The 25413-nt window shown below is 37.7% G+C and overlaps 1 protein-coding gene across 10 annotated transcripts in view; it reads right to left on the minus strand.

Moving 5' to 3' along the window:
- The window catches only part of ZNF280D (zinc finger protein 280D), a 102562-nt gene extending 78117 nt beyond the window's left edge, over positions 1 to 24445 (minus strand). For 2 of the 10 annotated variants that reach the window (XM_054531545.2, XM_054531544.2), the window contains exons 1-2: positions 24240 to 24322; positions 23462 to 23695 (exon numbers count right to left, since the gene is read on the minus strand). Coding sequence is in view for 1 of the 10 variants with exons in the window: in XM_054531543.2 (XP_054387518.2) it covers positions 24240 to 24412 (173 nt within the window). In the remaining 9 variants the exon portion in view is untranslated. Of the gene's footprint in view, positions 1 to 23461; positions 23696 to 24239 lie in introns of all 10 variants that reach the window. The other 8 variants (XM_054531550.2, XM_054531549.2, XM_054531547.1 and 5 more) reach the window with 7 other exon arrangements.
- Between the last annotated feature and the right edge of the window lie 968 nt (positions 24446 to 25413).

Genomic DNA, 25413 nt, shown 5'->3' on the forward strand with positions numbered 1-25413 from the left:
TCAGAATTTTGTTGGTAAGGCACAGAATTCTATGAAAGATACCTGACTTCAAACTATACTACAAGGCTACAGTAACCAAAACAGCATGGTACTGGTACCAAAACAGAGATATAGACCAATGGAACAGAACAAAGCCCTCAGAAATAATACCACACATCTACAACCATCTGATCTTTGACAAACCTGACAAAAACAAGAAATGGGGAAAGGATTCTCTATTTAATAAATGGTGCTGGGAAAACTGGCTAGCCATAGGTAGAAAGCTGAAACTGGATCCCTTCCTTACACCTTATACAAAAATTAATTCAAGATGGATTAAAGACTTAAATGTTAGACCTAAAACCATAAAAACCCTAGAAGAAAACCTAGGCAATACCATTCAGGACACAGGCATGGGCAAGGACTTCATGTCTAAAATACCAAAAGCAATGGCAACAAAAGCCAAAATTGACAAATGGGATCTAATTCAACTAAAGAGCTTCTGCACAGCAAAAGAAACTACCATCAGAGTGAACAGGGAACCTACAGAATGGGAGAAAATTTTTGCAGTCTACTCATCTGACAAAGGGCTAATATCCAGAATCTACAAATAACTCAAACAAATTTATAAGAAAAAAACAAACAACCCCATCAAAAAGTGGGCAAAGGATATGAACAGATACTTCTCAAAAGAAGACATTTATGCAGCCAACAGACACATGAAAAAATGCTCATCATCACTGGCTATCAGAGAAATGCAAGTCAAAACCACAATGAGATACCATCTCACACCAGTTAGAATGGCAATCATTAAAAAGTCAGGAAACAACAGATGCTGGAGAGGATGCGGAGAAATAGGAACACTTTTACACTGTTGGTGGGACTATAAACCAGTTCAACCATTGTGGAAGACAGTGTGGTGATTCCTCAAGGATCTAGTACTAGAAATACCATTTGACCCAGCCCTTCCACTACTGGGTATATACCCAAAGGACTTTAAATCATGCTGCTATAAAGACACATGCACACGTATGTTTACTGCGGCACTATTCACAATAGCAAAGACTTGGAGCCAATCCAAATGTCCATCAATGATAGATTGGATTAAGAAAATGTGGCACATATACACCATGGAATACTATGCAGCCATAAAAAAGGATGAGTTCATGTTCTTTGTAGGGACATGGATGAAACTGGAATCCATCATTCTTAGCAAACTATCTCAAGGACAAAAAACCAAACACCACATGTTCTCACTCATAGGTGGGAATTGAACAATGAGAACACTTGGACACAGGAAGGGGAACATCACACACCCGGGCCTGTCGTGGGGTGGGGGGACGGGGGAGGAATAGGATTAGGAGATATACCTAATGTAAATGACGAGTTAATGGGTGCAGCACACCAACGTGGCACGTGTATACATATGTAACAAACCTGCACGTTGTGCACATGTACCCTAGAACTTCAAGTATAATAAAATAAATAAATACTAAATCTGCTGCCAGAGAATATATCCAACAAAGATGTTCAAGGGAGACATCAAAGGCCTCAGCTCAGAGTTGGCTCTTTAAGACAGCCAGAAAAGGTCAGGCGTGGCGGCTCACGCCTGTAATCCCAACACTTTGGGAGGCCAAGGTGAGTGGATCACCTGAGGTCAGGAGTTTGAGACCAGCCTGGCCAACACAGAGTCAAACCCTGTCTCTACTAAAAAATACAAAAATTAGCTGGGCGTGGTGGCACACGCCTGTAGTCTCAGCTACTTGGGAAGCTGAGGCAGGGGAATCGCTTGAACCCAAGAGGCAGGCAGAGGGAGGTTGCAGTGAGCTGAGACTGCACCACTGTATTCCAGCCCGGGCAAGAGAGCAAGACTTTGTCTCTCAATAAAATAAAATAGCCAGGAAAAAAAAAAAAAAGAGGACTCTCAACTTCAACTACTAACTCAGGTACAGATTACATGCCCATATTTAATATACTGTTTGCATGGGGGAAAAATGAATTCCAAGTAACTGACTTAAAATAAATTCCATTCATTTATGGATACTGCCCACATAAATAATTATAATTCCTATTTTATAAATTTTTGGTTTCAGTTTTTATCTAAAATTAAACTATAGCTTAAAACATTTTTTCTATAAAAAAATTAGAAATCAATGGAAATGTGGGTCTAAGTGTTTTAACTATCTGAAATTTTCACTTTCATCCATTGACAGATATCACCCGATGTAATGCTGCTGTGTTAAATAATATTAATACTGCATGTGATCAAGTACAGAGCACATACTACGGACACAGGTGTGCTATATACTAGATACAGTCCTCTTTACTTTCTGATAAGAAAAAAATTAAGCAATTTCACAAACTACAACTGTAGTATCTGCACATTTAAAAAAAGAATATTGCACTAGAAACCAGGAAAACCAAGTCATAGTACCAGCATGGCCACAACTTTCTGCCAAGTCATCTTCAATTCTAGCTCTCAGGCTTATAGTTCAACTGAAAGATTCTGGCTTAATTCAGCTCAAAATCTATTGTATACTTTAAACATTTAGTAACCATGAAGAGTAAAACATGGTGAAGAATGAATGCCAAATTCAAATTCTGACTCAATCACTTATCACCAATATGATGTTGGACAGGTTAGTTAACCTAGTGCCTTGCTTTACTGCTTTTTATATATACATTTACCATTTACATATACATATAAAATAAAAATAGACATGTCATTGGATTATAGTGAAGATTAAATGAGATAATATATGTAAAACACATCTCAGTGCCTGGCACATAGAAACCACTCAATGATGTTTAACTCTTTTTAACTCTGAGATAAATCCCATTTTAAAGAACTCTAGGCCAGGCATGGTGGTTCACACCTGTAATTCCAGCACTTTGGGAGGCTGAGGCAGGTGGATCACTTGAGGTCAGGAGTTCAAGAACAGCCTGGCCAACATGGTGAAACCGGGACTCTACTAAAAATAAAAAAAATTAGCCGGGCATGGTGGAGCATGCCTGTAATCCAAGCTACTCAGGAGGCTGAAGAAGAATGGCTTTAACCAGGAGGCAGAGGTTGCAGTAGTGAGCTGAGATCGTGCCACTGCACTCCAGTCTGGGCGACAGAGCAAGACTCAATCTCAAAAAAAAAAAAAAAAAAAAGAACTGATCCCAATTCTATTATACTGGAATTTATGTGCTATCAGCTAAGCATTTAGAAATCATTTTGTTTTATGGTCATGCATCACTTAAGGACAGGGATAAGTTCTGACAAATGTATCATTAGATGATTTTGTAGTTGTGAGAACATCATAGAGTCTATAGTACTTACACAAACCTAGATGGTATTGCCTACTATACATCCAAGCTATACGGTATAGCCTATTGCTCCTAGGCTATAAACCTGTATAGCATGTTACTGTACTGAATACTGCAGGCAATTATAACACAAATCACTAGGTAATAGGAATTTTTCAGTCCATTATAATCTTACAGGACCACCATATTATATAATGCAGTCTGTCCTTGGCCTAAACATCATTATGTGGTACATGACCTTCATTACAGTGAAATTTCTCATGATGAAATTTTAGCTTTATAAATATATCTTACAGACTGTGGCTCTCAAATCTATCCTATTTTTCTTTTTAAAAATTTTCATCTTTTTAAAATGAAATGCTTTTTAAAAAAGCATTTCTAATTAAAATATACACCAAAAAAAATTTTAACCGTCATATAAACATAACACACTGTTAAATTATATACTACTAATCTAATAGAATAAGTATCCAATTCAAAAGTACCAACATATAAAAATTAACATTTAGATAAGGTATCTTTATACCATTTCTATTAAGAAAAAAACGTTCAGGCTGGGCATGGTGGCTCATGCCTATAATCCCAGCACTTTGGGAGGCCAAGGTTAGAGGATGGCTTGAGCTCAGGGGTTCAAGACCAGCCTGAGCAATATGGCAAAACCCCATCTCCACAAAAAATACAAGAAAATTACCAGGAGTGGTGGCACATGCCCCTGGTCCCAGCCACAAGAGGTTGAGGCTGCAGTGAGCCAAGACTGGGCCACTGCACTCCAGCCTGGGTGACAGTGTAAGACCCTCATGCCAAAAAAAAAAAAAAAAAAAAAAAAGAAAGAAAGAAAAGAAAAGAAAAAACACTCATTCTACATGTATCTTAGTATTTTATTTTCTAAAAAATAAATAAATAAATAGCTGGTAATTAAAACACAAAAGTGATTATGAGGAACATAGTGAATGGTTAGCTTTTTTTTTTTTTTCTGAGGTGGAGTCTTGCTCTGTTGCTCAGGCTGGAGTGCAGTGGCACCATCTCAGCTCACTGCAACCTCCACCTTCCAGGTTCAAGTGATTCTCCTGCCTCAGCCTCCCGCGTAGCTGGGATTATAGGCGCACACCACCACACCCGACTAATTTTGTATTTTTGGTAGAGACAGGGTTTCACCATGTTGGCCAGGCTGGTCTCGAACTCCTGAACTCAAGTGATCTGCCTGCCTTGGCCTCCCAAAGTGCTGGCATTACAGGTGTGAGCCACCATGCCTGGCCAAATGGTTAACTTCTACATCTCCCCCAATCGCATAAATTCAAGATATACAATCAATAAAATAATCCAAAAAATCACATTATAAACTTAATCTTTCTTTTTGTTTCCCTACCATAAAAATGTTTTAATTGGGGATTGCATTACTAACCAAGAAGTTGGCAACACCAAAACAAGATATGATCAACTTAATAGATACAAAAAAGAAAACTATTTCAAATAGTGAAAATTTATAGTCAAAATAAGTATTGCACATAAAAATGAAGTTCAACTAACTCATAAAGTTAGCTCAAGATAATGTTCTATCTATAAAAAAACTAACAATTTACTTATATACTTAAAATGAGCTTTTCAGTGGAATCATTTAGATGACACTGGCTTATTGGTTCAGTAAAGTTTGATCTTTCACTTTTTTACTCTCAGAAATTTTCCAAGAAATCAGGCATTTAAGTCATTCTACTTAAATCAGCTTCTGTTTATATTCTATTTCATTTTATAAGCAATTCTTTAGTCTTTATGTTACTAATGGCATACTGAAATGGAGGACTATCATTTTAGAATTCCAATCTCAAATGAATAGAGCTTAAAGGATACAAAGTTAATTCTTAACTATGAATAACAATCTAATATTTCAAACCCTGATTTTGTGATCCCTCAAGCACTTCCAACTATCTCAATAAAGTATTCAAAAATTAATTTTTATTTAATGTTCATCACCTTACAATCATATGAAATCTTTTAAGTAAAAAGAGCAATTTTTAAAACTCCTGTTGTATATCCCCTTACTATCCATTGCCTGTTGATTCCATTATGGAAAATTGGAAATTACTGTAACAGGATTAGAAAAGCAGTGAATGATGATACCTACTTTGGCACTATAAGACAAATCTGTGTGATAGCAAATGTAAATCATAAGCGATAAACAATAATATAATTAAAGGAGAGACCTATGATTAAAATGATTTAATAAAATTTAGGTATTTAGCTATGAAATTTTATAAAGAAATTAACTTACTATATTTTTTATTTACAACCTTTAAGCAGATGAAATTTCAAATCAATACTTCCTTTTGTGCCTCAAGTATTTCTTACAAATGTTTTAGTGTTAGAAAACTAAGTATCTTTTTTCAGAATCAGTCCAGTTGTTACTGTTAAAAACCAGTCTTATTCTTGAAAAGGGCACATTCCCACCAAACGAACTTTATTACTAAAAACACCTGATCAGCAGCTAAAACACTGTAGACAAAATACTGGATGATTATAGAATCTTAAGAGACCGTAGAAGATAAATCTCACCCAATTTCTGAAAGATTCTAATTTTTATGAAGACTATTGTTTCCCAATAATAAGCACTCTAAGGAAGAAAAGATCTTTAAAAAGGGAATATATGGATACACCATAGTTTTTATTTTTAAAACAAACCAAAAATATCGAATGTCATTTTTAAAAGACTATATATTTGAAAATCTTAACAGTGAACAGGCAAAGAGAAGGGAAAAGGTTGGAATTCAGTCTTGAAAGAAGTGGCCTTCAAAGGCGATCAGGACTAGAATAGGGAAAATCCAGGTCCTGGAAGAGGCTGCTCTTTCCAAGAATAAAAAGATAGAGCAATGAGGCCAGCTTTCCCTGCCCATCTCCTAACTTGCACAAAAAACTTCATTCTCTGAAGGTAACTTACCAAAGAATTAGCACGTTAATTCTCTGAAATTAAGATAAATCCAGATGGATTCCTTAAAGCCAAAACAATTCTCCAAGTTAGTGAGCTCAGTCAAGACTTTGAAAGGACAATAAAATACTTAATAATATTAATGATTAAGAATTTGAAAAATAATATATTTTCTTTCTAATGCAAGATGCAAATCTCAACACTTTTTTCATAGGATATGAAAAGGACCCTATCTCAAAAAGTTACCTATTAGGGGGATTATGATGAATACATAAAGATCTTATAAAAGAGGATATGGTTGCTATAATTACAAAAACTAAAAGTGGTACAGCAGAGGTTCTTGATAAGGTGTTGGGGGCACCATAGAAATAAAAAAGTTAGCAAAATTTTGTGAATACTCAATTTGTGGAAAGATAAAGACAGTGCATCAAATTCTCATAACAGCCTATGAACCAAAAAGTTAAGAGTTTCTAGGTTAGGAGTTTGAATAAAAGCAATCACTCTAGCCAGGGGTTAGGAAATACCCTATCATGGAAGAAACATATGCATTAATCCTTAAAGTAAAAATGTTTTCATTAGCACTTTTTTAAAAAAATAAAACATGTTTACTGAAAATGGTTCAAACATAAGTGTATATAAAGCACAAAGTAAGAATCCTATTCCCTCTCCTGCCCTATTCCCAATCCCACTCACTAGAGTTTGGTGTGTGTGATGCAACAGATAATAGTGATTGAACATAGAGTTGTGGTTAAGGGATAAGAAGGGTATTCCAATGCCTTGAATGACTTAACTAAGGGCAATATTTATAGCCATGATTTGAATAAAAGCTATACTGTGTGCAGATTCAATTTATACATGAGTAGAGAGTATAATACATGTAAACTAGCATAATGAGGCTTTATCCAGTCTGTCCCTAGTTCTAAAAACAAATGAAGGAATATGTTAATTAAATAAATAAATGGAATGAAGCTTTAAAAGATCTCAATAAGAGAATGAATGGTAGTAACAGTTTTGTATTTGCCCAAAAAAAATTAACAAAAATATAAATTGAAGATGTCTGCTGAAGATGTACCAGAAGATCTACATGACAGAAGGTCATTTATTCCAGAAGTGCACATTTGGCCCTCCCTATCCGTGGTTCCACAACCACAGATTCAAGCAACCATGAACTGAAATATTCAGAAACAAAACCAATAAACAGTAACAACAGAACAATAAAAAATGCACATTTAAAAAATATATAACAACTATTTACATAGCATTTACTTTGTATTAGGTATCATAAGTAATCTAGAGATGATTTAAAGTATATGAGAGCATGTGAATAGGTTATATCCAAGTACTACACCATGTTATATAAGGGACTTGAGCATCCTCAAATTCTGCTATCCACTGGGGTCTTGGAACCAATCCCTCATGAATACTAAGGGACAGCTGTACTGATTGAACATGTACTGTGTGTTGGGTAGGAATACAATAATGAACAAAAATTAATACATAGTTACTGCACTCATGAAACTTATGGTCTAGAGATAGGGAGAAACACCCATACAAAGAGATGTAAAATGACAATGGTAAGTGCTATGAAGGTTATGAACCTGGAATTATAGTCAGCATAATCAAAATTGGCTTTGCTAAAAAAAAAAGTGATGATTAAGTTGTTATTTGAAGAAAGGGTTGGAGTTAACTAGGCAAACAGGAGAAGGAAGGGAGGATTCCATGAAGAAGGAACTGAATGTGCAAAAGACCTATGGCAGAAGATAAGCCAGCAAATATGAAAAGCTGCAAAGAAACTATTGTGACTGAAGAAAAAAAAAAAAAGCAAGGAGTTACATGGGAAGAGATAAGACAATAGAGATAGATAAGAGTTAAACAATAAAGCACCTATAGACTGTGTTAAGAAATTCCGTCCTTATCCTAAGAACAATGAAAAACCACTGAGGGATTTTAAGTGGGGACTGATATCAGATTTGTGACACAGTGTCAAAATAACAGAATTTGAGTATTAAATCAGAGCGAAGACTATTTTACCCTATTCTATACTAATCAACACCCCCACTTGAAATACTACATATTGGCCATGATTCTTTCAACTATAAGTAACAAAAACCCAACTCAAACTGGCTTATGCAAAAGGATATTTATTGGCTCATTTGTAGCAATAACTACAGGCATAATTCAAACAATATCATGTGAATCTGGTTTCTTTCTCCATTTCTGGGCTTCACTTCCTCTGTATTGATTCTATCCTCATAAAGGATCTCCATTGAGGATGACTGTAACAGCTCCAGTCGAACCATCTTCAATATTGAAATCCAGGACAATGACAAGAGGCCCAGCTATGATTGGAGTTGGTTGGCTTGGCTAAAATTACATGCCCTTCCCTAAGCCAATCACTAAGGGAATGCTATGGCATTGTGATAGGTTTGGGCTTACATCACATGCTCTCCCTGGTACCAGAGGGAGAGTCTTAATCAAAAAGCACAAGAATAAAGATTGGAGGAAGAATGGAAAACCAAGTAAGAGTAAATAGATGCTGGGTGGCAAAAATAACAGATGTCCACTACAAGGAATTCAGAACTAGAGCTTTGTCTAGGTCAAGATGAAAGGACTAAAGTTATTTAACCTAAAAAACATGAGACTATAGGGTGGGAGAAGTAAAAGCTATTTACGGAGATTTTAAAGTTTGTCATGAGAAAGAAGGAAAGAAGGTGACTTGATCTTTGTGCGGCTCAAGTAATAATAACAACAACAGTAATATTTACTTGTTTTGAGCACACTAGAGAATTGCTAGTATTGAGCTTTAACATTACTTCATTCCTTACATTCTACTATGTTATCATTATAAATTATACAATATGATAAATATATAATTATAAAATAATTGTAATTAGTATACATTAACATTAGCTAACATTAAGTGCATACATTATTTCATCTAATCCTCAAAAACTCCTATGAGGTAGACACTATTATCATCATCCCCTGTTTACAGCTGTGGAAATTTAGTTATACATGGTAAGTACCTCGCCCAAAGTAACAAAACTTAGTAGAGGAGCAAGGATTCAAACCCAGGCACTTCTAAGACTGAATATTTCAGACACAACACTATTTGCCTCCATCAGGAATACTGGAATATTTGGAATACCGAATTACAGGGAGGCAGACTTCATCTCAATATAAGAACAAAACAATTAGCAGTTAAAATATCAAAAACTAAGATGAACTCTAAGTGAGAAAGATCACCAAAGAAAAATATGAAAAATTTAAGCATTATGTGATTGAAAATGTTCACTTTCAAGATCCCTTCAAGAACCCTTCCAACCCTAACACTGTAAATATTTCCGTCTAGTGGAGGTATGTAAATTTCTGCCTACACTGAAAGATACGGAAGATTTTTCATTATTTCAGTTAAAAAAAAAATCTAATTAGAAATGTTGAATTATGAAACTTCATTTTTGAATTAGCAATAAAATATTTGATAATCAACCTGCTATATCCAAATATTTTCTAAGACCCTTCAAGTACAATATAACGAATGAAGCAGTTAGGTTGAAGCTCAACACTGAGAACAAAAGTCTTGAGTTAATTCAAAACAAGTATATTCTTAAAAAAAAAAGTAACAGCCAATAATCTTAATTTCATTTTAATAAAGATATCTGCGGGCTTAAATCAAAACTCCCACTGAAATCAACTGCTTCACAGACACAGATTCAGATCAAACATCTCAAATATTATAGCATCATGATAAATCAACTTTTTAGAATTTTAACGTTTTTGTAAATGCAAAATTCTTTTAATATAATATTAATACATAGAAAGGCTATGCTTCAACAGACTGCTCAAATCTACAATGAATCTAAATCAGTACAGTTATTAAAAGCTTTAATATGAAAGAAAACTTTTTCACACAGGGTACAGGGAATATCTTCCTCTTCATCACTTCCTCTTCATCCAACTAAATTCTCCTGCAAACCCAATCCAGGTTGCAAACCACTTGCTCTAGTTACTGCTACCCACTTTGTCAGTCAAAACTGAGCTGAGCACAGCAGGGCAACTACAGCATTATCTACCCCACAGTGCTTTGCTAAAAGCAAGTATCCACCTCAAGATCCCAAAAACCCTCCCAATAGCCAAATCAAATTACCTTTTCTTCATTTGCATTTTCCTTGTTTATCTTGCAGCTATTTTAACCCCATTTCTTGAAAATATCATGCTCAGTAATTTTCTATACACCAATAGTCCTGTGTACTCACCTACTCCTTTTTAACTCTTTAGAGATTCTCCAGATCACTTCCTCCTTAAATAATGTAAAAACAGGTTTTCCACAAAGTTTAGACCTCAGTCCCACATAAACTGTTCCCTAACAGCAGATCTAATAAATCCCATAGTCTCAGCTATCAATTCTCAACAGCAGCCTATAAGATCAGAAAATATTCACCTCTGCTACAGTCTGAATGTTTGTCTCTCAAACCTCATGTTGAAATTTGATCCCCAATGTTGCAGGTAGGGTAATGAGAGGTGTTTGGGTGGAAGAGACAAATCCCTCACAAATGGCTTGGTGCTGTCCTCAAGGTAATGAGTGAGTTCTCAGTCTATTAGTTCCCACAAGAAATGGTTGTTTAAAAAAAACGAAACAAACAAAACAAAAGCCTGGCACCTCCCTCCTCTTTCTCTCACTTCCTCTCTCTCACCTTATAAATCGCTACCCACACAGACTCCCCTTTGTTTTCTGCCATGAGTGGATGCAGCCTGAGGCCCTCACCAAAAGCCAAGCAGATGCTGGTACCATGCTACTTGCAGAACCATGAGCCAAATAAACCTTTTTTCTTTATAAAATGCCCAAACTCAGGTATTTATTTATTTATAAGAGCACAGACAGAGAAAGACACCCTGACATCTCATCTAAGTCCCAGTCCTTCCTCTTTTACTACTGAAAACTGCTATCTAGATATTTAAACGCACCTCAAATTCAGTAAATGCACACTTCGGAGATATTGAGGGCTCTGTTCCAGACCACCACAATAAAGTGAATATTGCAATAAAGCAAGTCACACGCATTGTTTGGTTTCTCAGTGAATATAAAAGTTAGGTTTACAACTATAGTGTAGTCTAAATGTACAGTAGCATTGTCTCTAAAAAACAACATATATACCTTAATAAAAACTACTTTATTGCTTAAAAAAAAAAAAAAAAGATAATGCTCATTTGAGCCTTCAGTGAGTCATAATCTTTTTGCTGGAGGAAAGTCCTGCCTCCATGTTGATGGCTGCTGACTAATCAGGGTAGTGGTTGGCTGAAGGTTGGGGTGGCTGTGGCAATTTCTTAAAATAAGACAATGAAGCTGGGCACATCCATTGACTTTTCCTTTTACAAAAGGTTTCTTGGTAGCATACGATGCTGTTTGATAGCATTTGATCCACAGTAGAACTTCTTTCCAAGTTAGAGTCAATCCTCTCAATCCTTGCTGGTGCTTTATCAACTAAGCTGGTGTAATACTCTAAATCCTTTGCTGTCATTTCAACAATGTTTACAGCATCTTCACCAGGAATAGGTTCCATCTCAAAAAAACTACTTTACTCATCCATAAGAAGCAACTCCTCATTCATTCAAGTTTTATAATGAGATTACAGCACTTAGTCACATCTTCAGGCTCCACTTCTAAATCCGGCTCTCTTGCTACTCCCACCACATCTGCAGTTACTTCCTCCACTGAAGCCTTGAAACTCTCAAAGTCATCCATGAGGGCTGGAAACAACTTCTTCCAAACTTCTGTTAATGTTGATATTTTGACCTCCTCCATCAATCACAAATGATCTTAATTGGATCTAGAATGGTGACTCCTTTCCAGAAGGTTTTCAATTTACTTTACCAAGATCCATCAGAGAAAACATAATCTACAGCAGTTATACCCTTACAAAATGTATTTCTTAAATATTAAGACTTGAATTGAAAGTTGAAATGACTCCTTGACCCATGGGCAGCAGAATGGATGTTGTGTTAGCAAACATGAAAACAACATTAATCTTCTTGTACACTTCCATCAGAGCTCTTGGGTGACCAGATGCACTGTCAATAAGCAGTAATATTTTGAAAGGAAAATTTTCTGAGCAGTAGGTTTCAACAATAGGCTTAAATTTTCTGTAATTCACGTTGTAAACCAGGTTTACATCTGGTTTAGTAAACCAGATGTGCTGTCATCCAGGATTTGTGGTTCCATTTTTAAAGCATAGGCAGAGTAGATTTAGATTTTTTTTTTTGGGGGGGGGGTACAGAGTCTCGCTCTGTTGCCCAGCCTTGAGTGCAGTGGCACCATCTAAACTCACTGCAACTTCTGCCACCCAGGTTCAAGTGATTCTCGTGCCTCAGCCTCCCGAATAACTAGGATTTACAGGCATGCGCCACCACGCCTGGCTAATTTTTATATTTTTAGTAGAGACGGGGTTTCACCATGTTAGCCAGGCTGGTCTCGAACTCCTGGCTCCTGACATCAAGTGATCCACCCACCTCCACCTCCCAAAGTGTTGCGATTACAGGCATGAGCCACCACACCTGGCAGATTTAGCACAATTCTTAAGGGCCCTAGGATTTTCACAATGGTAAATGAGTACTGGCTTCAACTTAAAAGTCACCAGCTTCATTAGCCCTTAACCAGAATCAGCCTGTCCTTCGAAATCTGAAAGCCAGGCATGACTTCTCCTTTCTAGCTCTGAAAGTCCTAGATGGTATCTTCTTCCAATAAATAGAAGTCTATTTAATCTATATAGAAAATATATTGTTTAGTGTAGCCGCCTTCATAAATTATCTTAGGTAGATCTCCTGGATAACTTGCTGAGGCTTCTGCATCAGTACCTGCTGCTTCATCTTATACTTTTATGTTATGGAGACAGTGTCTCTCCTTAAACCTCACGAACTCATCTCTGTTAGCTTCAAGCTTTTCTTCTGCAGCATCTTCACTCTCACAGCCTTCATAGATCTGAAGAGAGTAGGGTCTTGACCTCAAGCCTTTGGCTTAAGGGAATGTTGTGGCAGGTTTGATCTTCTAGCCAGACCATTACAACTTCCTCCATCTTAGCAATAATGCTGTTCCACTTTCTTATCATTCATGTGTTCAATGGAATAGCACTTTCAACTTTCTTCAAGAATGTTTCCTTTGCAATCACAACTTGACTGTTTGGGACAAGAGGCCTAGTATTTGGCCTACCTCTGCTTTTAACACGCCTTCCTCACTAAGCTTAATCATTTCTAGTTCTTTTTATTTAAAGTGAGAGACGTGCAAATCTTCCTTACACTTGAACACTTACAGGCCATTATAAAGTTATTAATTGGCTTAATTTCAATATTACTATGTCTCAGGGAATAAGGAAGCCCATGGAGAGGAAACTAGGGAAGAGCAGGCTGGCGGAGCAGTCAAAACACACACATTATTATATAAGGTTACCATTTTACATGAGTGCAGTTTGTGGTGCCCCAAAACAATTACAATAGTAACATTAAAGATCACTGATCAGAAATCACCATAACAAATATAATAAAGTCTGAAATATTGCAAAAATTACAAAAATGTGACAGAGACAAGAAGTGCTCACGCTCTTGGAAAAATGGCTGTGATAGACTTGCTCAACATAGAGTTGCCACAAACCTTCAACTTGTAAAAATGCAATATCTGCAAACCACAAGTGAAGTACAATAAAACAAGTTATGACTATATTTCCAAAACTGAACATATCTTCCCCTGAAAAATTATTTCTACAGCATTATTCATAATAGCCAAAAAAGCAGAAACAACCCAAATGTTCAACTAATAAATAAAATGTGGTATATCAATACAATGTAGCATTATTTAGCAATTTTTTAAAATGAAGTACTGATACATGCTACAACATGAAACCTTGAAAGGGAAAGAAGTCAGTCACACACTGTTTGATTCTATTTATATCTAATATTCAGAATAATGGGTAACAGGTTTCCTTTTGAGGAGCTGAAAATATTACAGAATTAGTGTTGACAGTTGTACAACACTATGAATGTACTAAATGCCAGTGAACTGTATATTTTTAAATGGTGAAATTATGTTATATGAATCTTACCTTAAATTATAAAAGTTAGTTTTACTTTTGCATTTCTCTTTTTCTACTGAACTGCCATCCTTCTGATCTTGAATCCCTGGAGGTTTTTTTCAATGTCTCCCTCTTTTAATTGTATCTAGTCAATTCCCCAATCCTATAGACTTCCTTCAAAATATTTCCCACACCATCCTTGCCTCTCCATCCACTCAATACTTGGCCAGGCCCATAGAACCTCACACCTAAAGTGAAACAGATTTACTTTATAAGATTCACTTTATATAGCTGCTCTTCAGCTTATGACGGGGTAATGATTAAACCCATCGTAAGCTGAAAATATCGTAAGTTGAAAATGCATTCAATACACCTAACCTACCGAACATCACAGCTTAGTCTAACTTACCTTAAATGTGCTCAGAACCCTTACATTAGCCTGCGGTTGGGGAAAATCATCTGACAACACAGTATACTGTATGTTAGCAGTTGTTTACCCTTATGATCATGTGGCTGACTGGTAGCTGCAGCTTGCTGTTGCTGCCTAGTATCACAATATGGTATCATACCACATATCACTAGCCCGGAAAAAGATCAAAATTCAAAACTTGAAGTACAGTTTCTACTAAATGTATACCGCTGTCACACCATCATAAAGTCAAAAAAACTTAAGTTGAACCATCTTAAGCTGGGGACTGTCTGTACTCGGTCTCTCAGCATCCAGATTTTTGCTTTCATCTCTTCAATAAAGAGCCCCTAAATTAACAATTTACTAAAATAATGCTTTCATTCTGTCATTTACCAATTCCAAATTCTTTAATAACTTTCCAACCTATGCAGAGCTGGGTTAGGTTATCCTAGTGCTAAAAGCTTCCAGGTGCAGTGAGGTGCAGAATAGGTCAAATGCTCTAAGGAGCCAGCACTTCTAAAAGTTGTCACTGCCAGCCTGTAAGGCTCACCTGCATTGTACAGCCCAAATAGAAGAGAACATGTCATTCTGTAATAAAAAGGCTGACGGTGAAGTGAGGGAAAACCAACGCATCGTATCTTATAAAATGAATACACAGTATCTGGCACCCAGTGTTATTCCAATGAATAAAATGAACTTTTTCTAAGACTTGATTTCCTCATCTGTAAAGGATGGTAACACCACCTTTTGCAAAGAAGTATTTGTTCTGATGATGGAATATGGTAACTGTGAACATACTTTATAATCTCTAAAACACTACAATAAAAGAAATCAAAGAATAGAAAGACATCTCTTGTGTATAACTTCTCAAATGAACAGACACTACAATGTAGTGTCACCAAAGTAGTGCCAATTTTCTTCTTTACCTTTTTCTATTCAATAAAGTTGTCAGATCTATTTTTTTTCTCATGGAATGTAAGAAAGCTATTTCCATGTTGCATTTTGGTTATGAGGGCCTTTCTAGCAGCAGTCAGCAATCCTGTATAGTTGAGAGTCAGATAATCTTAAACCTTGAATAGGAAAAGCAGAGCAAGTAAAAAAACAAAGCAAGAGATACAACAGAGATTAGGATTATACCTAAAACCCCCAGGCCTCTCTCAAGCCCCTCCAGGCTTAGCTTCTTAGATTTGCCAAAGGTAACCCACAAAATAAGGAACGCACAGGAGTGAAGCCTAGAAGCAAGGGGCAAATTAGTTCATACACTGATCATCTTTGCTTTGGTTACTAGCCCTAGTCAAAATGCATATCAACTCAAAGGCATTCAGTTAATAATGTTAAAAAAAAAAATCCCAAACCTGATCAAAAAAAAGATGTGTGGTTGACTAAGCTTTAAGGATGGAATCTTTGCCTGGGAGTCCAGAAACCCCAAACCTGAGAAATTTTTTTCAATATGTATTCATTCACTTAAAGATAATAATGAAAGCAGTATATATTAATATATTTTTACAAAAAAAGCATATTTCTCAAAACAAAAAATTTAGAGAAGAGTTGTATTGTTTTACATTTTTGCTACATTTTTGCACACCTCATTAATATGTCTTAATAAAGACAGCTGGATTCTCTTACGACCTTCTGCATTCAACCTGTTGCACTACACTCTTCTGTTGAAGAAAATACAGCTTCACAGGAAAAGTATGCGGTAAAGGGAGGACCTAGTAGAATCCTTCAAAGAGTCTCAAGTCCAAGACCACATTTAGAGAATTACTGTACTAGATAAACACAAGTCAAAGCCCTTTTTAAAAAAGAAAGCTAAATTACTATACTAACCGGTCAAAAATTTGTTAAGTTACATACCAATCCAAAAAGTAAAGCAATAATTTTAAACTGTTGGGGAATATTCAGGTGACTAAAAAAAAAAAAAACTAAGAAAAAGTATTTATCGAACATTATGTATAAGGCATTGTGTTTACAAACACAAAGAGGCAAAGCATACATCATCCCAAAAATTACTTTGTCTTCATCCTGTTATACAAAACCAGAAAAACAGGAATGTTTGCAATGAAAATGACTGAAATGAAATACTTTTTTGGTGTAATCCACTTAACCAAAAAGCCTAAATACAACACCTGATGTGCCAGGGTTCCAATTAATAATTTTTTATTATGAAAGGTCTCTGAAGGTAAAGCTTGGAACAAAGGTTAAAAAAAAAAAAAAACTGGTAACAACAAAAAAACTTTAGAACAGAAACCTCAAGGAACAACTTTCTAGGTACTGCCTGTATTCATTACAGATGTATTAAAGTACAACAGGCTAAAAACAACCTATTATGGAAGTAGAAGAGGCAGGTAGGTTTAATGTGTGTATTGGAGAGGGGTGGAACTCTAACTGTCCAAATTAACCATTAAAGTTCAGTATACTATCGGAATCCAAAGGAAACTATTTTAGTTTTTTACTTTCTTTCTTGAGCAGTTCTTTTTAGAAAGACTGACATTTTATTATTCACGTTGTTTCCTAGAGATCTTTAAACAAAGAAGGGAAAATTTACTTACTACTTTAAAATAGATGAAAACTCATTATATCTTATAATTATTATGTGGGTCTATAACAGAATTCTTTTATCAATCTAAAATACATTATGGGATGTTAGTGGCTTTATTTTTCCTACACCTTGGAATATTTTGCTAACTCCATCATTCTAGGTATTATTTCACCATTGTTCATCAATTAATCCCAACTATGCTAAAAAAATAAAATAGGACTGCCTAAAAGAATAATACAACAGTGAAATAAATCATGACTAATGCATTAGCCTTAATTTTTCTCATTTATTTTCCAGTTTTCTTATAGTTTTGTAAAAATATTGCATCAACTTTCAAAGACATATGGAAAACTGAAGACATTTTTGTAGTCTATGTCAGGGAGGGAAAACAATTCCTCTATCACCTTTGGTTCAGTATCTCATGGCCTGTGAATTAAACTATGAAAAGACACATTCACAAGAGAAGAAGCATACAATTTTTATTAATATTTACATGCACAGGAGTTCACAGAAAAGAAGTGAAACTCAAACAAGTGGTTAGATGTAGAGGCTTTTATACTATTTTAACTCCCCCAAAAAAGGGAACTTGGAATTTCAGGGACAATAAACCATGGGAAAGTGACTAGAAAAAATGGGAGAACTAATGGAAAATAAGGGTTATTTTAGTAAAATTTGTTTATACAAACTCATCTCTGCCTTGACTCTCAATCTCAAGGGAAAAGAGTTGCTCTTCCCTCCCTGTTATAAGAAGGAAATTGGCTGGGCGTGGTGGCTCATGCCTGTAATCCCAGCACTTTGGGAGGCCGAGGTGGGTGGGTCACCTGAGGTCAGGAGTTCAAGACCAGCCTGGCCAACATGGCAAAACCATGTCTCTACTAAAAATACAAAATTAGCCAGGCATGGTGGCGCACACCTGTAGTTCCAGCTACTCGGGAGGCTGAGGCAGGAGAATCACTTGAACCCGGGAAGTGGAGGCTGCAGTGAGCCGAGATCACGCCATTGCACTCCAGCCTGGACAACAAGAGCGAGACACCGTCTCAAAAAAAAAAAAAAAAAAGAAAAGAAAATAGAAATTAATGCCCTGCTACTACTAGGCAAATAAGGGGAAGGCACAGAACTCTTCCAGCATCTATTGACTTTCAATTGCCTTCAACTCAAAATAATCCTCATGCTTAAGTGGCAGATTCTGATCCCCTTCATCTGTTTTTAGTTTTCACTGAATACAGTTAAGAACTCAGACTTTATTTTCTGCCCAAAATGGAAGAGAAGAAAATTAACAGAGGAAGGCATTTCACAACTATTAGATGAACCAGAAGATTAACACAAAGATAGACAGGAGCACTTTAGACTCTTAATGATGGTACTGAAAATGACTTTATAAGGGAAATCTCAGACTGAGTCCTCGGATGAGTTACTTTAGATAAATTCCCTCAAACTTAATCAATGAGAGAACAACGTATTTCTAAAAACAAAAAGGAAATACGGCATTCTCATCCAGCGGGAAGAACTTCATCACACAATATTTTTACATTAAGAATATGGACCATGCTGTTCTGCTCAAAGAAAACGTGACAGTCTTTCATCCCTTACAAGTGTATGCTAAAATTTTACTTAATACATTTTTAAGAGACAGGGCCTCACTCTGTCACCCAGGCTGGAGTGCAGTGACACAATCGCAGCTCACTGCAACCCAGACCTCAAGTGATCCTCCCACCTCAGCCTCCCAAGTATCTGGGACCACAGGCACATGCCACTACACCCGGCTAATTTTTTATTTTTTGTAGAGACAAGGTCTTCTTATGTTGCCCAGGCTGGTCTCAAACTCCTAGGCTCAAGCAATCCTGCCTTGGCCTCCCGAAGTGCTGGGATTACAGGAATAAGCCACCACACCCGGCCTTGATACAACGCTTAAGTGCACAAGTATTGAATGCAGGTGTATGCAAAGGTGACTGGAAGGAAATAGAAAATATAGACATTTTAAAAAATTCATTGGATTGATCATTCTAATTAGTTGTTTATAAATCTGAAATTGAACGTATCTTGCAATTGTGGAGCAAAGAAGGCCGTCCTGTCTTCAACAAAATTATGAACCATCAAAGGTTTCAAAAATTCTTCCAGTATTGCATTTTGATGATGTACACGCAAAAAGACAACCCAGAAGGAATGACAAGCAAGAACCTATTAGGGAAGCATTTGAAATTTAGAATCAGTATTTATAAGACAAATAGTTCCAGGGTCATGTATGAAAGTTGCTAAGTACAGACAGTCTCCAACTTAAGATGGTTCAACTTACAACAATTTTTCAACTTTATAATGGTGTGAAAGTGCATTCATTACTTCAAGTACTCATACAACCATTCTGTTTTTCACTTTCAGTACAGTACTCAATAAATTACATGAGATATTCAACACTTTATTATTAAAAAATAAGCTTTGAGTTAGATGATGTTGCCCAACTGTAGACTAATGTAAATGTTCTGTGCATATTTGAGGTAGGCTAAGCCAAGCTACGATGTTCAGTATGTTAGGTGTACTAAATGCATTTTCAACTCATGATACTTTCAACTAATGATGGGTTTATCAAGGATGTAACCTATCGTAAGTCAAGGAGCATCTACAGTTAATTCCATTCAGATGACGTTGCCCATTTCAGGTAGAAATACCTTCAAAAGGTGAAAAACATGAAATGAAAATCTGAGCAACAGGTGACAATGAAATAGGATAAGCTTGGACAATGCAGATCTACACAGAGATTTGGAAAAGGCATGAAAGTAGAATCAAGATTGATATATACGAAATGACAGAAAAATTTCAAAATTCTGCCAGACATATAACTTGTGACAAATTTTTTACAAATTTAGACTCGGCTGAATATTATACAGCATCAAACTCTCCTTAGTTGGCACTGTAGGAAGAACAGCGTTGAACTTCTGTGAATTTTCACAAATTGAAAAGCAAAAGAAGTCAACTGCACAAAATCTGGATTTCGAATTTACTTCATGATTCTTATTGTCCTAAGGAAAACTATACCTACTCTTCTCAGCGCAATGCATTCTCAACCATCAATGAATTTTAAAATCCTTGCATAAATTAATCTGAAGTGATCTGTATTACAAAAAGACTACAGGAGTGATACATTCAAAAAGTGGGTCAGAAACAATACTTGGAAGAGAATGACTTGAAGATGGCTTATGACTGATATTAGAACTGAGTACACTTTCATTGTATGGGAAAAGCTTCAGTTACAAAACTGTAAGTTACCAAGAAGAAATTCCTCATGCAACTAGGAAAATAACTTGCAGAAAATAGGAAGGGAATGTTGTCTTACCCTCTAACCACAATGATTTCTGCACAGATCTGAAAATGGGAAGAAAGGAAGATGTTCTTTGTATAGATACAAAAACTCAAAAAGAAAAAAATGTGTGTTATAATGAGAATGTTTACGCAAAGCGTTCAAATGTGATGTATATTTGTTGTAGGAGTGTTATGTAATTAAATGCATGAAATAGATTTTTTTTATTTAAGTATATACAAAGATATCTGCTATATTTAAATTCTTATTAAAAGCTCCAATAAGTTGTTTTACATTATGCTTTATTTTTACTCCTATAAATTATACATAATAACTTAAAATGCAAAAAAAAACAGTCCCTTTTGACCCAGATGATAGTGATAATTGTACACTTTTCCTCGTATACTGAGGGTTAAGAGAATCCGTAAAATTGCTCTGGATAAATGAATCAAAATTCTAAACATACAATTTTTGATATAAGGCACCAAGTAAATCAAGTCATTATTTAAATCACTATTTAAAGCAATCTGAAAATTCAAAGTTTCTAATTCCTTTCTAAAGCAAGAAAAAAACTATTCAGGATTTATATATTTAATTAGTGAATATGTTGTAAGTACTCCTCATCTTCCAAAACTTGCTTTTGGAATAACAAAATATGTTGTCAATAGAAATAGCCAATTTCCTGTCACCTAAAACTACAGTTGACTTTTCATTTGTGAAAACTGCTATTTCAGTGAGCCAATGCTGACTAATAAAACACTGGAATGAAAAAGGACTGGATTAGTAGCCTAACTGGACAGATGTTCCAGTTGATGCACTTGCAATCCTCCAACATCAAACTACTTCAGAACTTTTCTATTTACCATAGCTTACTGCGGCTAAAATGGTCCTAAGCAAACTTTCAAAGAAGGCAAAGCTTTCTGACATCTACTTTCTGCCTCCTCTCTCCTAGTCTCCCTAGGCTCTGATGCCAACACACAGAAGCATTCCAAGTTCCCTAAAGTAGATGGGTTAGTATTTCCTCCAGAATTGTCTCCTTCTCCTTCTTCCTAACTTCCAAAGCCATACCTAAACGACTGCTCCCAACTGCGTTTATCAGATTACTGCAGGTAAATTCCTACCAACTACTAATGCCAAAATATCAAACCACAAATGACTTGCTAATTGCAGAAGGAAATGCTTACAATGGAAAGATAGCTTGTCACCACCTTATCTAAGAGATCAAATTTAGGATTATTAATAAGACAAGCCTACTCTATGTGCCTTTGGATGTTGTATGCAATGAAGTATACTGCATGGCTTATGAAGTATTCCTGTCAAAAAAAATATTAAACCTGAATATATTCAAGCCTTTAGACCCAATTCCAAGTTTAGAGAAAACAGAGAGGATAGGGGGAACAAATTTAAACACTATGAGGAGGAACTATCACTAAAACATGGAATATGGGTTATTCTGTAAGACTACAGAGCTGGTCTCTTCAAAAAGTCAATGTCGCCCAGTGCTGTGGCTCACATCTGTAATCCCAGCATTTTGGGAGGCCGAAGCAGGTGGATCACTTGAACCCAGGAGTTTGAGACCAGCCTAGGTAACACTGCAAAACCCCATCTCTATAAAAAATACAAAAATTAGCTGAGTGTGGTGGCGTGCTCCTGGGTTCCCAGCTACTCAGGAGGCTGAGGTGGGAGGATGGCTTGAGCCCAGAAAGGAGGTCAAGGATGCAGCGAGCCAAGACTGCTCCACAGCACTCCATCCTGGGACACAGAGCAAGCACCTATTTCAAAAAAAAAAAAAAAAAAAGACTGAAAAGGAATTTTGAAGAAATGGGGAGAAATGTGAATATATACTACACCACATGTTAGATTTTAAGGAATATTCTTCACTTTCTTAAGTGTGAATGCGGTATTGTTACATAGAAAAATGGCCTTGATCTCTTACAAAATACATACTGACACACATACAGCATTTAGGGCTGAACTGTCATATCTGTAACGCACTTTGAAATGTTCAGAAAACAGAATGTGAGATAAGTGGAAAAATGCAAATATGGCAAAAAGGTAGCATTAAAACTAGGTGTTCAAATGGGCTATTTAACTTTCCAATATTTTCGAAAAAAATAGCAAGTTGCAAAGTTAAGAAATTAACTCGAAAATAAAAATATAAAAGCCAGGCTAGATGGTGCACACCTGTAATCCCAGCTACGGAGGCTGAGGTGAGAGGTCAGCTTGAGCCCAGGAGTCTGAGACCAGCCTGGGCAACATAACGCCCTCATTTCAGAAGTAAAATATAAAAATATCAACGAAAGGGCAATTGAGTAATATTTCTTAAAATCTTTAAGTGAGCCTTCTTGCCTATTCTCGTCTACCTCATTCCCACAAAAATGGGATATACTAACGTTGAGCACCGGAGAAGGAGTCAGAAGACCTAAGGTTCTATTAATATAATTGGCCTTGGCTCTTCCTAGTTAGTGACCTCATTAAAGTCCTCTCCCTGAGGCTCTGTTTCCTCGCCTGCAAAATGATTCCAGCAACCCAGACCACTTCAAAAGGGGCTAAGAGATAGAAATCAGGGGTTATCAATGAAAGGCACAAAAGCAAGACACAATTACAACGGTATTTGTGGTGATGTTAAAACATCAGAGGCACACAGCCCTAACAATGGTATAAGCAAACCAGTGCCTTCCCTGGTTAAGTTTCTGCGTGGAGACAGCTGGAGGTGGCACAGTAGTCCCCCAAAGCAGGACACCTTACAGATGCTAAGAGGCAGCTTTTGTGCTTTAAAACTCTCCTTCTAGCGTTCCATTTTATGTTTCATGACACTAAATAAATTCTGTCCAAACCTGAAAACAATAAAGCCAAATATTTACGATGACAGATTTTTTTTTTTTTTAAAACAAATCTTCGCAAACAAAGGCCTTTGACCAAAGGTCTCCCGTGCTTGCAGAAGCGGGTTCACCTTGACGTTTTTCCTCTCCAGCAGATTTCTCCTTAAAAGCGTTAAAACTTGAGATAAGTTGGAACTCCTTCCATCGCTGGAGCAGGCTAAAACCTCAGAGTGAGATCATTCTTTCCGTCTCAGTAAGTGAACCTTGCAAAGCTCAGAAAATTTTGTCTCCAACTCCACGTTTCTCCTCAGGGCCCTTCTTCTGTAGACAATAACGGGAATTCTATGGCAGTGCAGGGGAGGTCCCTTTGACAAAAATGAGAGTGCAAACGTGGAACGACCGGTCATCTGGGCAAAATGAGGGGCCCTGTGCCTGCAAATCCCGAATCCCCTTTGGTCTCCTTTCCTACGACTGAAGAGACACGGGAGTGGGCTGTGGTGTGAGGAGCATGGGTCTTGGCCAAACATCGGCACAAAATGTACCAAAGGGAGTTGCCTCCAGAGAGAAAAGCCAAAACCAGGCTGGGGACAAACAGGCGCACAGGCCTGGGAGGCGAGGTGGCGGAGGAGCAGAAGGCGGCGGCCTGCGCGGCCCAGGCCTGCAGCAGCCGAGGCGGCCGCCGCGTCGCGCCGGGATCCCTCCTCCCCCGCCTGGGCCGACGCAAGATGGCGGTCCGGCCGCCGCCGCGCAGCCGGTCTCCTCCCCCGCGCTCTGGGCGCTCCCGACGACCCGCGCCGGCCTCAAGACCCCCAGTCCAGCGCCCCCGGAGTGAGGCGGCGCAGGCCGCGCGGGAGGGCCTCTGCCTGCTGCAGCGCAGGGCGGGCGGGGGCGGGGGCGGGGGGCGCTTACCGTGAGCGGAGCGGATCGGCCTGACTGGAGCCCTGAGGAGGAGGAGAAAGAGGAGGAGGAAAAGGAGGAGCACGAAAAACTACACTGCGGCGACGGCGGCGGCTCCCATTGCGGAGCTGGCAGCCGAGCCGTGGAAAGGGGGGGGCTCTCGTGCAGCCGGCGCGCTGCCTCATGGGTAGGCTCCGGGTCAGCCTCCCCGTGTCCGAGCTCCTTGTCTTCTCGCCGACGCGGGAGGCGGGCACCGGCATGTGCGCCGCGTCGCAGGCCCTCGAAGACCCACGCGCCCCGCCACGCGCCGGTCGGGGGCGAGGGTCAGGGCCGTGCTCCCATGTGGGTGCGAGCTGCTGGCTGGTGTGGCCAGGAGGCAGCCCCAAAATCCGGACTGCTCGGAATTTGCAGGCGAGGAGCCGTGCGTTCCGGCCCCTCCGCGTGTGTAACGACCCCCAATCCGTTTGCTTGGAAAGTGAAAATGTCATGGGATAGAGCCGCCCTTCGAAAGAAGCGCGGGGCCTGCGGGTCGAAGACTAAACCAGAAGAGAAAAAGGAATCGTCCGTTTCTTTAAATAACGAGCTGATTTTACCAAGTCCGTTTTAAATGTGTGGTTTTGCTTGCGTCCCCTGTCGAAGTCAAATACGAAGAGACGAATCTGTACATTTAGCGTTTTATTTGGGACACAGGAATTGCAAGTTCAGGTTGTTTACACCTACAGGGTGGTCTTCAGTATGTCAGAAGAACAAAGAGGAGTTAGGGGGTTTTATTTTTTTAAAAAAAGTTTATTGTTTTTCTAGAAAGTTCGTTGACATTTAGTAAAGTTTTGGGCAGCTGGTTAGTTCTGATTGGTGAGGGAAGGGGGTTGGTAAAGCTTGCCCTACAGCTGCAGCAGCTTCTTTCAGAAGATAAAACCTGAAGATAAAACTTGTTTCAGGTTACAGCAGGCGGTTTCAGCAGCCAGCCTTGCTGAGAATTCCATTCTTAGAGCAATGTTATGTGCCCTGAGGGCTTCCCCCACCACTGGCTTCTCCTCTCTTTTAGTTGGCTATGACAAGAGTGACCCAATTCGAATGATTAACTTTCACACTCTAATTCCTAACTCTGCCATCTGCATATTAACCTGTAATAGCATTTTTTAAAGTTTGACAACGAGAAGTATAGGAAATTTACAAGAAGAACACT

The sequence above is a fragment of the Pongo abelii genome, chromosome 16 (assembly GCF_028885655.2).
Source record: "Pongo abelii isolate AG06213 chromosome 16, NHGRI_mPonAbe1-v2.0_pri, whole genome shotgun sequence".
NCBI classification, from domain to species: domain Eukaryota; kingdom Metazoa; phylum Chordata; class Mammalia; order Primates; family Hominidae; genus Pongo; species Pongo abelii.